The 16,545-nt window shown below is 38.6% G+C and overlaps 1 protein-coding gene across 5 annotated transcripts in view; it reads right to left on the bottom strand.

Moving 5' to 3' along the window:
- The window catches only part of tln1 (talin 1), a 268,749-nt gene that overhangs the window by 9,989 nt on the left and 242,215 nt on the right, over window positions 1–16,545 (bottom strand). For all 5 annotated transcript variants that reach the window (XM_060820768.1, XM_060820686.1, XM_060820997.1 and 2 more), the window contains 8 exons: window positions 16,050–16,196; window positions 14,309–14,475; window positions 11,814–11,997; window positions 10,898–11,023; window positions 8,132–8,248; window positions 6,672–6,857; window positions 3,545–3,652; window positions 519–624 (listed from right to left, as the gene is read on the bottom strand). In XM_060820768.1, coding sequence (XP_060676751.1) covers window positions 519–624; window positions 3,545–3,652; window positions 6,672–6,857; window positions 8,132–8,248; window positions 10,898–11,023; window positions 11,814–11,997; window positions 14,309–14,475; window positions 16,050–16,196 — 1,141 coding nt within the window. The remainder of the gene's footprint in view (window positions 1–518; window positions 625–3,544; window positions 3,653–6,671; window positions 6,858–8,131; window positions 8,249–10,897; window positions 11,024–11,813; window positions 11,998–14,308; window positions 14,476–16,049; window positions 16,197–16,545) is intronic.

Here is a 16,545-nt window from a genome sequence, read left to right as displayed (position 1 = left end):
CAGCACCAACACCTTGGCTAGGATTCGCTATGTCTTACTTCAAATTAAGTTTCAATATGGGATATTTTGGTCTTCAGTGAGTAGTACTTCACAATGTAACACAAGAATTAGGAACTAAAGTTGGCCATTTGGTCCTTCAAGCCTGCTTTATCATTCAATACAATCATGGCTGATCAGATTACAGCCTCAATTCCACTTATCTGTTTATCTCCCCATAAGCCTTAAAATTAGTAACATACCAACTATGAAGGCAGTTAGAAAACTAACAGTAACATTAGTTTTAAAACAGCTATAAAGTTGGGCAGCTGCTCGTGAAAATTATCTTCTGTATTATATTTTAAAGAGAACAAGTTACACCACCAGTACATTAGAACCCAACACTACCCAATACTAGGCTTGATCCCTGCTTTCACTTGAGACTATTTTGTTTTTTCCTGAACAAGGTGCTTTTCTTTATACGTGTCAATAATGGTATCTGAAGCTCCAAGATTTAACTTCAATGCAAAACACTTCCTTACCTTTCATAGCCTCTGCAGCCTGGATGAGCTCTGTGACAGAACCAGCCACACGTTTTGAATATGTTGCCAGCTGCTGTTTGAGATCTGTCGATGGCTTTTGAAGAATCTAGAAAGGAGACCAAAAATACTGAATGGAAGGGGAAGAAAAGGTAATTCACAAATAATCATCATATAATTAGCTAAACAATATATATCTCACACTTTGGTACTCATGTTTACTCTACAATAAAGTTACAAAGTGAAAAGGATTAGCTTTTAATTTAATCATCATACATCTCCATTCCCTTTCAAAAGGTTTGAGAGGCTTTTACCAATTTAGCAACTTTACTATTTTAAGTATTTCTAAATGCATCAAGTGGAGCTGAAGAAAGTCTACACAAGTTTGTGAGGAAGGATCATGATGGCCATACAATCATCTAGAAATTGCTTTGCAGAGCACCCATCTGGTCTTTAAGGGTCTGTGCAAATACCTGAGGAATTAAGGTAGAATATTGGTATTGCACAGACTTCCAGACAGAATTACACCATCTGCCTCATTATAAAAGAACAAACATGTCATTCTTTAACCATACTTGAAGATATCTATGGACCTAATGGTTTGCCAAGGCAGTCAGTGCCTCCTGGGACTGAACTCAGAAGTCAGGCCTAAGGATCATCTACAAAGAGTGGTAAATATCTTTCTAAATGCTCCTCTCAATTTCACAACTACCTGATGAAGGAGCGGCACTCCGAAAGCTAGTGCTTCCAAATAAACCTGGTGGACTATAACCTGGTGTTGTGCGATATTTAACTTTTTACACCCCAGTCCAATACCAGCACCTCCAAATCATGTCTTCCTGCAGTACTTTTCTGAGGTAGCCAGTTGAAGTAAAGAACCCACTGAATGATGAAGGTCTTCCAATAATTGTATGTATTTTAATATTTTACAATTTCATAAGATTATGATCCACTATTTCCTAATTATTATCTTTGTTAAATAGAAGCCCCAAGAGTATACATTTATGGAGTAGGGTTGCAAAACAGCCAGAACGTCATTCAATGGAAGAACAAGGCTCGAGGGTTAAATGGTCTATTCTTAGAAAATAGCAATAAGTCCCTCAAAGTATCGATATGATAGAAACTGCAACATGTTACACATACAGTACATGCAATTGGCTAGAGCAGAGAACACATACATGCTGTAAAATGTCTCAGCCCCATCCATAAATCAATGCAGCTTAAGTCAGTCTGAAGGAAGGATAAACGGATGTGCTTATAAGTACAAGCAAACTTGTAGAGAAAACAAAAGGGGGAGAATCATTTCACTACGGAAACAAAGAGCTACTTCAGAGGAGTTAAATTATATACCCATGTCATATTGGCCTCTTGACTTCTTCAAAAGAAGTTCTCATTCCAGAATCAAAATCTTAAATTGGCTAATGACAGCATCATTTCACGTCTACATAACTCAGTCATGGCTTTAGAATGTACCTTATGCACCTGTCACACATCTGAAGAAACTCAAAACAAGTTTAGTAGGAGGATTATACGAATCAAAAATGTTAAAATTTTATTGCAAATGAATTAATTGGCAATTAACATTCATTCTTTTCTGTTCAAATATTTTGACATTGAATTCACTGTCATTAGTATCTGCCAATATTATGTGGCCTGCCTCATCAAGGCATCATGCTGTGTGAGATCATTAATATTCCTGAGTGCTAAGTGGAGTCCAGGTTAGAACTTCTACAGCACCAATAGAGGGTGGTATGGCAACCACGGATCTGCACATATTTGGCAATATGAGAAGTCTGCTGTTTCACATTTCATCACAGCAACTGCAGCACCGTCTGTAGGAAGGATCCATTCCATGTTATGTTTAAATTCTCTATATTTGGACAAACTCATGCATAACATTCAAACACAGCCAGGCTATTTAATGCTGCTGTGACGGAGGATACTCACCGGCTTTGAAATATAGTGAAGGAATGAGAATGAAATGCAGGAGGAAAAGAGACAGAGGTAATTCAGCAAAAACATAACAGGACAAAGCAATAAAAAGTCAGAGAAAAACTCTTCTAAAGAGACTAATTGGAAGATTCAGGTTCCACTTCCAAAACGTGTTCATGATTGCCATGACCAATGTCAGGGGAATAACAGTTAGCTTCAACTCCACTGGGTTGGGCATAGTCGAAGTTAGCCAGGGTCTCACACCTGGCCACTTCACAGAAAAATGTTACAATTAGCTAAAGTCCAAATTGAGCTCAGCTGTAATTCACATAAGTCAAACAGCCAGTCAGTAACCACTGTCTACACTTGGGGATGGGCAACTGAATCTAGCAGAGTGACCAATAACCACTGACCCAAATGATCAATACCTTCAATGGTGGTGGAATGGACAAGTTGAGGAAGGGAGAAGAAAACAATTAAATACACATTAAAGTCAAGGCTGTAGAGAAGCTGCAACAATTTTGCAGAATTGCACCAGGGATGACAGACTTCAGTTATAAAAAGAATTTAGAGAAATGGTGTTGATTCTCCTTGGAGATAGTTAAGGGGAGGTTTAATAGAGGCGCTGAAAATCATAGAGGGGTTTCTATACAGCAAGCAGGGACAAACCATTCTAGTGATAAGAGCATCTATAACCAGAGGATGCAGATTTAAGGTAATCAGCAAAAGAACCAGAAGGAAAGGGAGAATTTCTTGTACACAGGGACTTCTCAATCTGAAATGCATTGCCTGAAAGATTACTGCTGGAATGGATTCAGTAGTAATTTTAAGAAATGAATAAAATATTTGTAAAAGAAATAACGTCTGTATTCCAGAAATGCAGAATGAAACCAACTGGATAGCTCTTTCCAAGAGCTGACACCAGACATTTAATAGCATCCTTTAATGTTGTACAATTCTATGAAAATGCTTTAAAATGAGAAATTTTAATACTTTAACAAATAGAATAGAACTACCTGATGAATAAAAAAGTTTGCACATTCATTTAATTCCAATTTAGGCATTTATAAGACAGTACCAGTTTAATGATTACTTACAACAAGAACATGTTCCAGTAGAGCCAGGTATCCCTCAGAACATTCTTTGCCAAAGCGAAGAGCCCTGGTCTGAACGTCGCTGGAGACCTCTGGGTGATAAGCTGCTTGCTGTAAAAATGCAATAATAAAGTCTGTTAATTATCTGGCTTTGTTCTCACAAGAGCCTTCCATGGGCTCTTTTTCAGTTTTCACAAGCAGCACCGCCCAAAAATTTATTTTACTTCTGACATGAAATAAATGTCACTGTTATGGCAAATGGGACTAGTTTATCTTGGGAAACTTGGTCAGCATGGACAAGTTGGACCAAGGGGTCTGTTTCTGTGCTGTATAATTCTACGTATGTTAGAAACATCTGCACTGATCTGATTTACTGGTTTGGTTTAAATTGATTCCCAATTATTCGAGATAATAGGGGAGATAATGCCATTGGCTCTTGCTACAGTACCTGCAAAACCTCTGCCACCTGGAAGGACAAGAACAGTATAGATACATGGGAACACCATCACTGCAAGTTGCCTCCAAGCCAGTCACCATCTTGATTCGGAACTGTATCACTGTCCCTTCAGGGTCACTGGGTCAAAATCTTGGAATTCCTTCCCTAACGGCATTGTGGATGGACCTAAACTCCACAGACTGCAATGGTTCAAGGTGGTAGCTCACCATCTTCTCAAAGACAGTTTGGGACAGATAGCAAAAGCTCATGCTCACTTCAGGAATAAATAAAAGTATAGCGACACAAAATTGCATTTACAATATAGATGAGAATCTAAACTTCCAAGTTCAGCGGTTTCAGGTAAAAGAACAGGACAAAATACAATCAGACTATAAAACAGTTGGTTTTATACACTTTACAAGTTGGGAGAAAAAATCAATAAAAGACAAATTGCTTAGAAATGAATTCTAAACTGAGGAGAAATCGAGTATTGAAAATAAAGAATCTCATGCATTTATCAAAGAGCAATTACTTTTACCTCCACCTGGAATATTCACTTATTTAATTCTCGGTAAGTGATGGGTGTCATTTGTCATCTCAAACTTTCCCCCAACTGATCAAATTGGAGATCTTAAATTTTCTCATCACCAATTTCAATGTTACTCAACAAATAACCAACACAAACCCACCTGTACTGGGAAAACCAACCAAGGGGACATACTCTTTTGTCTCCTGATACAATTCTCAGGTAAAGACTTAATGTAGAATTAAAGACTTATGTGACCTGTTCTGAAGAATACCTGACAGCAAAGTTGAATGGTTTAACTGTTAGTGATTAAAGCAGTGCAGATTGTTTTTCTGGGAAGGATGTGGCAACATGTACATTTGGAGACATTTGTGTTTTAACAATGGCTGGACTGCAGTCTCCAAAGTCACAAGAAAAGCATCGAGAATTTTGGATGTTGGTTTGCTCGCTGAACTTGAAGGTTCATGTCCAGACATTTCATCACCCTACTAGGTAACATCTTCAGTGGGCCTCAGGCAAAGCACTGCTGAAACTTCCTGCTTTCTACTTATATGTTTGGGTTTCTTTGGTTGGTGATGTCATTTCCTGTGGTGATGTTATTTCCGGTGGTGAAATAACTTCCTGTTCTTTTTCTCAAGGGGTGGTAGTTGGGGTCTAAGGAAATAACATCACCAATCCAAAGAAACCCAAACATATAATTAGAAAGCAGGTATTTTCAGCATTGCTTTGCCTGAGGTCCAAGAAGATGTTACCTAGTAGGGTAGTGAAAAGTCTGGAAATGAACCTCAGCAAGAAAACCTACATCCAAAACATCAACCTGAGCTACAAATCTTCTTAAAATTCGCTACGCATTGAGAATGTTGAATTGTAAGCAGTATGCTTTAAACTGTCTATTTAGTTTGAAGATAAAAGAGAGTTAGGTTCTACTTGGGTATAATGTTCATGTGATGCACTTTGCCATAGAGATGAGCTCTAAGGTTTTCCCCTTATAGGATGTCTCATGGTCTCAGAAAGACAGTGTCAGCCAGGAGCACCTAAGGAAGGTCTAAACATTCCAAGACTCACCGCAAAAGAATAATGGCAGCCCTTCGATTGAGAAGACCAAATTGTGAGGAATTGAAACGAGGCTAACAGGTTTGTCTAGCTAATGCTGGAGGGAGAATCACCAGGAAATCTCCCCACTATGAATTACAAATCTGAAATTAGAAGTTACCAGGCTGAGAAAGGAAAGGAACAGAATAAAACCTGTGGGAGTTGAGTCACTTTGGATCTTGTTGATGAAAATTGAATAACTACTTAAGGGACAGGGTTAAATATACCCATGATATGGGTTTGCTGGTTGTAAGTGAAAGAGGTAATTTCCATTCTGTAGTTTAAAGTACAAGTTACCTATAAAGGGTATGTTTGGTCAGTAGCACTTAGAATCTTTTGTTATAGTAAAATCAAGCATAATGTGCAAAACCTCAAGTATTGTCCCAACCTCTTGCTCCAGTGATAATCCGGAGGATAAACTTTGTAGCTTCATCACAAATAGCCAAAAATCTTCATTTCAGACTAACCAAAAAACAGCTAATTCCAGAAAACTCTGGGTGAAGGGTCAAGAGTGGAGTGCTGGAAAAGCACTCAGGCAGCATCCAAGGAGCAGGAGAATAGACGTTTCAGGCATAAGCCCTTCATCAGGAATCCAGACTCTGATCTCCAACGTCTACAGTCCTCAATTTCTCCTAACTCTGGGTGAAGGTCAAGGAATCTGCATTCAAATTTACAAAATATTTTTATGGGAATTGGACAGTTCCCAGGAGCTAGGTGAAAGCAAGTGCTGCAGATGCTGGAGATTAGAGTCAAAAGTGCGATGCTGGAAAAGCACAGGTTAAGCAGCATCCGAGGAGGAGAATCAACATTTCAGGCAAAAGCCCTTCATCAGGAAGTTCCCAGGAGCTCTCAGGTCATCTTGACCTGATATCTTCTCCCATTGTTTGCAAAGAACCTACTTAAAAGAAACTAAGATATATTTAGTACCAACCTTTCCGTTAGAAATAGCAAGAACACTTTAAATAAAAAGCAACACTCAGATGCTCCTTTAAGAATTAAAGCTTCAACTTTTATCCAGTTCTTTGTCAAGTAAGATGAATGACTATTTCGCAGCTGAAGCTTGGCTTATTAGATACCTTACAAGAATGAAGCATCTCTGCAATAGCTTTGCGGCTAAGGTTGGCAGTGGCAATAACATCCTCTTGACGGCAGGAGTTTCCTGCTGCTACAGCTTTAGCAGTTGCAATGGTAATGCCTTTGGTCATCCGGATAAATTCTTCAGGTGTAGAAGTTTTAGGTGGTGGATCTGCTGAGGAAAATACCTAAGGAATAAAAGGATGTAAGTGAACAAGTTAAAAAGATTGTAATGCTTTAATTTCATCCATTTTTCATTCAGATGCATGAAATAACACTTTTCTTTTAAAATCGCTCTTATAAAAACCTGGAACCTCCGACATATGCAAAGAATGTAGAGAAGTTAGATCTCTTTACAACCTTTAAGATATTTCTTTTGAGACGTGAACTTTTCTGAAGTAGCAAACGATCCAAAGTTTTTAGCATTTCTGTGCAAGTATTGATTAACTGTTTGGGAGGCTCAGAAAATACAGTAATATAAATACAAAGTGGCATTTCCACTTTATTTTGTAGTTGCTAAAAACTATTGCTAAAAAAGAGAAACATCTTTCAGCTAACCGAGGAGACTCTGATTTCAAATAAGCCATTCAGCCCGTCAAGCAGACACTACCATTCAGTTAAATCATAGCCAATCATGTTTACACCAAAACTGCTTTCCTTTCTTCTGCCATATCCACATCTTTCCATGTCATTAGACTCCACAAACTTATTGATGTCAGTTTTGAACATGCCCGATAATTGATCTTCCATTGCTCTCTGGGATAGAGAATTCCACTAAGATTCGCAGTGAAAAATATCTCCCTCATCTCAGTCTTAAATGGCCAATCCCCTAACTTTGAGAATATATCCCTGGTTCTAAACTTGCCAGTGAGGGGACAACGTTTTTTCTACAATTTATCCTGTAAGAATTTTGAATGCTTCAACGTAATCACCTCTCATTTTTAGAAATTTGATAAAATATAGTCCTAGCTTCCTCAATCTCTGCTCGTAAGACAATCCCACCAGCTCACATTGGAGATAGGCCAAGAAAATATAATGTAGCCAAAAACTAGCTCAGTAAACAAACAACATTGGGTGTATGCATTATTCTGTTATCTGTAGCTATTAACTAACACATTTGACAATATGCAGAAGTACCCACTGAGAACAAAACCAACAAGATGATTTAACAAGATATGACGAAGTGGAAACATTTGACTGCCATTATAAAAGCTGAAAATGTGTTGCTGGTTAAAGCACAGCAGGTCAGGCAGCATCCAAGGAACAGGAAATTCTACGTTTCGGGCCAGAGCCCTGATTCATTCCTGATGAAGGGCTCTGGCCCGAAACGTCGAATTTCCTGTTCCTTGGATGCTGCCTGACCTGCTGTGCTTTAACCAGCAACACATTTTCAGCTCTGATCTCCATCATCTGCAGACCTCACTTTTTACTCTGCCATTATAATAGCAAATGAAGTACATACTGCAAGCTCTTGACGGATGTGCTCAATGGTGGCTTCCAGAGCTCGTGTTCCTCTAGTAGCTTCATCTTCGACTGCCTTTACAGTCTTCAGCAGTGAAGTCACATTGGTCACCATAACCTAACAGGATACAAGTACTAGATATCAGTCCAAGAACTAAAAGAAAAGTTAAGCTTAGTCACTTTGTTAAACAACCTGCAATAAATTTGCCATGTTTAACTAAAGACTACCTTCGATATCTTTTCATTCTGAAATGGACAAGGGTGGTGGTGGGGTGGGGGGGGTTGGATTTAACTGAAACTTACAGAATACCGAATGGCTGGATAGAGTCGATGTTGGGAAGATGTTTCCATCGGTAGGAGACTAGGACCTGAGGGCATAGCCTTAGAATAAAGGATAGACCTTTTAGAATGGAGATAAGGAGAGATGTCTTCAGTCAGAGAGTGGTGAATCTATGGAATTCATTGCCACAGAAGGCTGAGGAAGCCAGGTCATTCAGTATATTTAAGACTTTGGTAGATAGGTTCTTGAATATCAAGGGGATCAAGGGTCACGGGGAGAAAGCAAGAGAATGTGGTTGAGTAGCTGATCAGTCATGATGGAATGGCAGAACAGACTCAATGGGCTAAATGGCCTAAATTCTGCTCGTGTCTTATGGTCTAAAATCTTAAACTGTTACTCATGGAAAGATTTTTGTGGAAGTTTTGGCTTCTAGATAAGCAACTTAGGAATTGATAACTGAAAGATAATCTTCTATAACTCGCTAAGATAATTTACTCTTTATAAAATGCAGTTGGCAAAACAAAACATTAATGTCATAAAGATCATCTTAAATGTAACAATTAATGTTCATCTCCCTTTGCATATTGTTTTGAAACCTGTCCATAATGTAAATATGCACCATTGGCTCACATGAGACTTCACTGTTAGCCCACAAAAAACATGGTTCGGGTACAGAGGAAGTGTAAACAATAGCTACTGTCACAGAAGATTGTGGTTTTTGAAGATTACTAAATAGCTTTTATCTGGTTTGCAATTTTTCATAATGGAGTATACTTGTAAAGTACATCACTATCAGCGGAGATTAAGTATTTCGCAGCTATTTTGCCATTCAATACCAAAGCTTTGGATTATTCAGTGATCACAGTGGCAGAGTTGTGCACTGTGCACTTGATCACAGTGGCAGAGTTTAATGCTAGCTGTAGATTTTCCTTCTCAATTAAGCAAAAAAAAAATTTTTACAAAGGAACTTTTTATTTGGCACTCAGTCATTTTCAAGAAATACTAAGGATCTTGCAGTGGCAGTGGGTTCAAGTCCCACCTGTTACTGCATTGTGTAACAACATCTCTGAACAGGTTAATCAAGAAATATTAAAGGGAAAACTATGTTTGTACTGTATAAGAAAAAGTGCTGATTGTTTGGCAAGTGGAATCTGATTAAAGGCGCAGCCGTGGATAATGCATCATTTAATGGTGACTGACAATTCACTACCAAGCTTTGTTTAAATTTTAAAATTGGACAGTTTGGCACAGATTGCTTAAGGTGTTATCCTGAGAAATGAATGAGAAAATGGCTGCCACCTATTTTGTGAAAAAGGCAGAGTGCTTCTTTTCTCTGTGAAGGACAGGATCTTGTGTATTTTATATACATGATATTACAGCAAGGTTTGTAGCTCAGGCTGAAGTTTAGGGTGTAGGTTTGCTCGCTGAGCTGTAGGTTTGATTTTACAGCTTGTATAATATTCTATGTGTGTATTTGAAAACAATGTTTATGACCTGCTGCACTTTCCCAACAACACATTTTCAGCTGATTTCCAGCATCTGCAGTCCTCACTTTCTCCTCGAACATTTGCTGAGGGTCATGGGAAACAGGGGATTTGCCCATCAGAAATCAAAAGTTTTTGGATAATTCCACTGTAGGTCAGCACACTTGGACATCCACTGGGGTTCCAATGCGCATCCTGTTACATCTGGTCACAGATAATCTGGAAACTGAATATCTGGGCCACTGCATGTAAAAACCTGCCACCCTGCTGCTTCAAAATGTAACTCTTTCTGTCCTTGTGACCCGTGTCCTCCACTTTCTACCAGTGGAACATTGTGTCCTGTCTTCAGTTTCTATATTGCTATTTCTGGCATAGGTTTCAGTTATCGCGGCCCTATTACACTTTTGTAAACTCATTCACACTGCTTTCTCTCTCGGTGCCTGTACCCGCCTTCTCAAAACTTACCAACATCTACGGGTACATACTGCAACCACATCACTTATATCCACTATCATTCAAAGAACTGTGGTATAGTTTTCAGGGCTAAACATGCTGTACACCTGCAAAGTTTGCTTTAATAACTGATGCTACTCACTGGATCAGTCAGTGGAGGAACTCTAACCAGGGGTAATTGGCTAGACAGGAGGAAGAATTACCAATATGTACAATTCACAGGGGGAGGATAGCACAGAACTTACCAATTGATCAAACTTAAGGTCAAAGAGTGTGGTGCTGGAAAAGCACAGTTGGTCAGGCTGCCTGACTGGCTGAGCTTTACCAGCACCACACTCTGTGTCTCTGATCTCCAGCATCTGCAATGCTCACTTTCTCCCAAATGACCAAACTCATCCTGTTCATATATAGGCTCACATTTGAGGAATAACTGTGTAATAATTGTGTATAGTACCCAGTGCTGACAGCTGTTACTATCAGAAATGTGCTGGGTCCAAGGTTGCTGTTAGACTTTGAATAAACAGACCCTTGCTATTTATTCTGTAAGTACCTTGGCAGCATTCTTGAGATTATACATGGATGGATCATCTGAAGCTTTCCCTGATGCTCCTTTTGTCGCACTAATAAGATCTGCCAGGGCCTTTGCTACATCTTTCACTGCATTAATCAGCACAACCTGAGAGAAACAAACATACGGTTGCTTAATTGCAAATAAAATAACCTTTTGACACAGCAGACAGCTCAAATTTAATTTAAAAAAAAATCAGTTCCCAAAACATTTACAAGATTCATTGGACTGCCATATAAAACAGGATTATAAAACAATGTATGAAAATCCTACAGTATGCAATTCATATATTTAGAAATGCTGCAATGTTTGACTTATTTCAAATTTAAGTATAAGCAGACCCTTAACATACGAATGGAATGGAAAGTGGACAATTAATGTGGCTTCTGTTTTAAAGCAATTGTATTAACGGATATATATATATATATATATATATATATATGGAAACAATCTTCAACAAGCCAACGTAATCAGAATTATTCTGAAGCAAATGCAATCAAACCCCTCTAAAATAGATTCAAAACAGGAGACTAGACTAATACAAAACATCAAATAAACATATATTGTATATTATTAGTTGCATCAGTTAGATGTGCCTTAAAATGGAGGTGGGGATGGTTAAAACATTGCCTCAGTTAATAATTAACTAGGATGATTTCAGCTCAGCTTGTAGAAATGACACTAAATCGTCAAAATGGTGGAACATTCTACACCCCATCATTATGGAAGAACCCTCACCAGAGGGTAATTAGGGATGAGCCATGAATGCTGACCTTGCTAGTGACAAGTCTCATAAATCGATAAAAAAAACTTTCAGAAAAAATGTAAATTACTGATTGTAGGTCAAGTTCAACAGATCAAGCTATAGAAATGACAAAATATACTGAAAGCTTTTAACCTGTGTTTCAGGATCATCTGAACCCAAGCTCGCAGCTCCTAATTTCACCACCTCTGCCAGTCGGGTAATTGTGACAACGGAGGACTGTGCAGCATGTGCTAACTTCTCTTGACTTGCAGCAGCTCCAGATACAAGCAACTTCGTGTCTTCCACCAGAGCTTTAGCAGTTTTTAGAATATTCTCCCTAAAATAATTGCAATTGATTCAAGGTAAAGATGAGAAATGTTCCAGCCTCTTAAATACTTAGCAACAAATTTATGGATGTTGTAGTTTGAAATGAAATCCGTAACCATGTAATTACACGAACAAACATATTCTCCAAAACACATCAAAAGACCTATCTGAGGAGTTAGACTTCAGATTAGAGGATCAGGCCATTGTTTTGTTTGATAAGCAAACAATTAGTTGAAGGACAAAGTTCTAGATGTTACTGTTGATAATTTAAAAAAATATTTTTACAAATGTTACAAGAAAGGGGCTACCTGAATTTATGTTGCATATTTAATTGAACTCAGCATATCCATTATATTTTATGGCCAATGATTACTTTTGAAGTCTAGTCACTGTTGTTTTGTAAGCAGATGTGGCAGTCAATTTGCTGCAAGATCCCACAAACAGTAACAATGAATCGTCAATCTTGTGTGTTTTTGACAGAGCTAGCAGGGTGGCTCAGTAAACCTGCCTATTCTTTTTCAAGCAGCTCCACTGCCTCTCATACAGGTCATATTTATGGCTTAACCAAAGAGTCATACGTACAGCACAGAAACAGACCCTTATGGATCCAACCTGTCAGCCCTGACATCTGAGTCTTATCTAGTTCCATTTGACAGCATTTGGCCCCTATTCACAATCCAGATGCCTTTTAAATGTTGTATTTGTACCACCTCCATCACTTTGTCTGACAGCTTATTCCACACACACACCACCCTCTGAAAATTTTAACCTCCAAGTCCTTCTTAAAATCATTCCCCTCTCACGTTAGACTCGTGTCCTCTAGTTTTGGATGCCCCATCCTGGGGAAAAAGTCAAAGTGTGGTGCTGGAAAATCACAGCTGGTCAGGCAGCATCAAAAAGTTGATGTTTTGAGCATAAACTCATCACGAATGGATGCTCGAAATGTCGACTCTCCTGCTTCTCAGGTGCTGCCTGACCTGTGCTTTTCCAGCACCACACTTTTCAACTCTGATTCCCCAGCATCCCCAGTCCTCACTTTCTCCTGGGGTAAAAAAAAAGACCTTGGCTATTCACCCTATCAATGCTGCTCATAATTTTATAAACATCTGTAGGGTCATCCCTCAGCCTACTCAAGGAACTTGAGCTTTCAACCTTCAAGATTCAAAACTGCTACACACTGAGCCAAAAGTGACATAAATATTCTTTCACAAATGACTGAAGATACAGTAAAAACAAGAATCAGCTTATACCTATATCTAAGTATTGTTATAATAGTACAAGATAGTCTCAATGAAAGGAAAATTATTCTGAGCTGAAGTGTCAAAACTGACTGATTCAATGAGACAATAATTCCTTAGATCCAGTGGTTAGGTGTTGCATACAAAATCTCAGACATCATTGTAGAACTTGACAGAATTACAACAGAAAAGACATTTTTGGTCACCATCCCAAATTCTACTCAGGGGTTGATAAAATGGAGCCTGTATGATAATTTAGAGTGCACTGAGTTTTGTAAGTTATACACACTGTAACAGCTCCAGTGGAAATGCTGAGTTCCCTTCTTTGATTTGTCTGTTATTCTAAGATCCAGAGGGAGAGAACATGTTCAAATCCATGATTACTGGGCCTATAACTGGATCAGCATTTCTTTGCCAAGCAACCCAACCACTACTACCCTGCCTCAACTACTCAGACGCCCCAACCCATTGCGATTGGAAGTTGTATTAGGAAGACGGTATACAATGAATGGGTTTTCAATAAATAAGAGCCAATAATCCTGGAAACACTCAGGGCAACCATCACCTGTGGTGAGAGAAACAGTTAATGTTTCTGTTCAGAAGTGGAAAATAAATTATAGATGTTTATCACAGGGACTAGAGCAAATACAGAGACAGAGAAAAGGGAGTTGGGAGTGGGGACTGGGAAGAGTAGAAATAACCAACAATTTATCTGTAAAATTGGAGGGAGAGGTTATGATCAGAAATTGTTGCAGATTTCAGGACTCAATATTGAGTTCATTGTGTCTCATTAAAAGATGTCATTGCGTTTCACTGGAACAGGACAGAAAGCTGAAGATAGACGGACAAAATATTGGAGTTGAGAACTAAATGACAGGAAATCTAGACTCTGATTTGAGAGTTGAATAAAGATATTCCACAAAATTGAAAATCTAAGTAAACTACTACCTCATCTGCAAGGATTTCTGGAGAAATAGCTCTCTCACTGAGCAATAATAAAATATTAGTAAATTGTTCTAACCCTTGGAATACACTACAATGAATATATAAGATGGGGTGCAAAACTATTATTGATGAGTTTACCTGTGGTCAGCAAAGGTCTCTTCATTTTCTCTGTTTAGTGTACCTGCTGTAGCAAACATAATTGTTGTATCCAAATCAGCTATGATACCAGACACAGTACTGGCAGCAGTGATGCAAGCCTGAGTTCCACGGTTGCCGGCCTGCAAGGATGCTAACACATGAGAAATCTGCAAGGTAGAAATTACAGTTCCTGGATCAGAATCCAAATGTGTGAAAGACAGACTTTTAATTCAGATATGACAGTATCACTTTCCTGCCTCAGCCACTGGATTTTCTGTGTTAGCAAAAGATTCAATGACAGCCTTTTTACAGTTCAAATGACCGTAGGAGCGAGTTCCAATGCAAGTCAAGGTTGCAGTTTAGGATGCTTAGTTAATCGCCCTCAGAAAAGATTTGAACATGAGAACATGGTGCAGGAGTAGACAATTCAGCCTCTCGAGCCTACTCTGCTTCTTGATATAATCATGGCTGATCTCATCTCAGCCTCAAATCCACTTTCCTGCCTGATCCCCATAATTCTTCAACCCTTTACTAATTAATCATCTGTCTGCCTATCTCCTCCTCAAATGTACTCAATATCCTGGCATCCACCTTACTCTGATATAGTAAATTCCACAGATCCATGACCTCTTGAGAGAGAAATTTCTCCTTCTAAGTTTTAAATCTGCTACCCCTTATTCCAAAACTCTGACCTCTCGTTATAAATTGCCCCACGAAGAAACATCCTCTCCATGTCTACTTTGTCAATCCCCTTTACCTCAATTAAATTTTCTTTTTTTCTTCTAAACTCAGAGTACAAGTCCAAACTGCTCATCTCTAAGGAGGCAAGCTCCTCGTCTGTGGAATCAGTCTAGGAGCCTCCTCTGAACTGCCTCCAATGCAATTAAATCCCTCAACTAAGAATCCTCAAGAAAGTTGGATCCAAAACAATTATAAAATATATCTTCTGATCTAAAGTTGCATTCTGTTATCTTTGAAGAACAACCCATTTTTGACAAATGTAATCACATGCAGATATAAAAGGTAGTTAAAATGACTGATGGTTTCTTTTAAAACAGAAAATCCAAATAACAGCCAAATCATGAGCAATGTATGACACTATTCATACGAAAGTGTAATTTGACATGGAACAAATTTCTTTGAGTCTTTGAAAAATAATTTTAAAATTCAGGGCACCAAACAGTGGTGCAGCATAGGAGGAGAAAATGAGGACTGCAGATGCTAGAGATCAGAGTCAAAAGGTGTTGTGCTGGGAAAGCATAGCCAGTCAGGCAGCATCAAGGAGCAGGACAGATGCTGTTTCAAGCATAAGCTCTTCATCAGGAATGCTCTTCGGATGCTACCTGATTGGGTATACGTTTCCAGCACCATAATTTTTGACTTTGAGCGGTTCAACATCAGCAGGGTTAAAGTAGGTTAAATTGTAAAAAAAAATTACAATTCTTCAAAGCATTTCACCACACTGAGCTACATGCAATAATGTAGTCTTGGAATCAAAATCAACTGAATGTCATCTTGCCTATTGCCAACCTAGTCAACCTTTGAAGACAATGGAGGTTGGGTTTAAATTTAAGGGAGGAACTATGAATATTTTAATTCACTAGATGCACTTTGATCTGAACGAACATGCAAGCTAGTCAAAGATTTAACGATTACGTTGGTCAAAAATACCCTACTAAATTACGATACTTGAATGCATAAGGAGTTCAATATCTAAATGTTGTTTCTGAAAAATCATTACCTTCTCAGAGACTTTGCGAGCACATTCAATGAGTTCTTTCTTAGTAAAGGCATCACTGGGACTGCACTGGAGAGAACCAGCTTTGAGAACCAAAGAAGCACAATTGTGACCCAGTTCCTGAACACGATTCTTGATATGGTTTCCAATCTAGAAATGGGTTCAAGAAAAGATTGTAAGGGTGTAGTGCACAACTAAATTGATGGATCTTTCTCATTAATCAGAATGCAACAACTTTAATCTACACAAACTGTGAGAAAATAAATTTTCAAACTGTGTCCTGCTCCCAACTGCAGAATCTGTCAAATTTTATGTTTGGCACAGCACTTTAAATGTGGGTCATCATCACATCTCCTTACCCAACATGATGAAAAGTGTCGGAACTCTAAGGCAACAGAGCAACTTGGTTGAAAATTCACAGACAAGACTTAGTGCACTTACTTCCAGTATCCCATGCACATATCAGAAAACCCCATTCCCCACTTTTGAACAAGCATCC

This window comes from Hemiscyllium ocellatum, chromosome 1 (assembly GCF_020745735.1).
Source record: "Hemiscyllium ocellatum isolate sHemOce1 chromosome 1, sHemOce1.pat.X.cur, whole genome shotgun sequence".
Classification (NCBI taxonomy): Eukaryota; Metazoa; Chordata; class Chondrichthyes; order Orectolobiformes; family Hemiscylliidae; genus Hemiscyllium; species Hemiscyllium ocellatum.
Note: the sequence above shows the minus strand (reverse complement) of the source record. Positions and strands in the feature narration are given on the sequence as shown.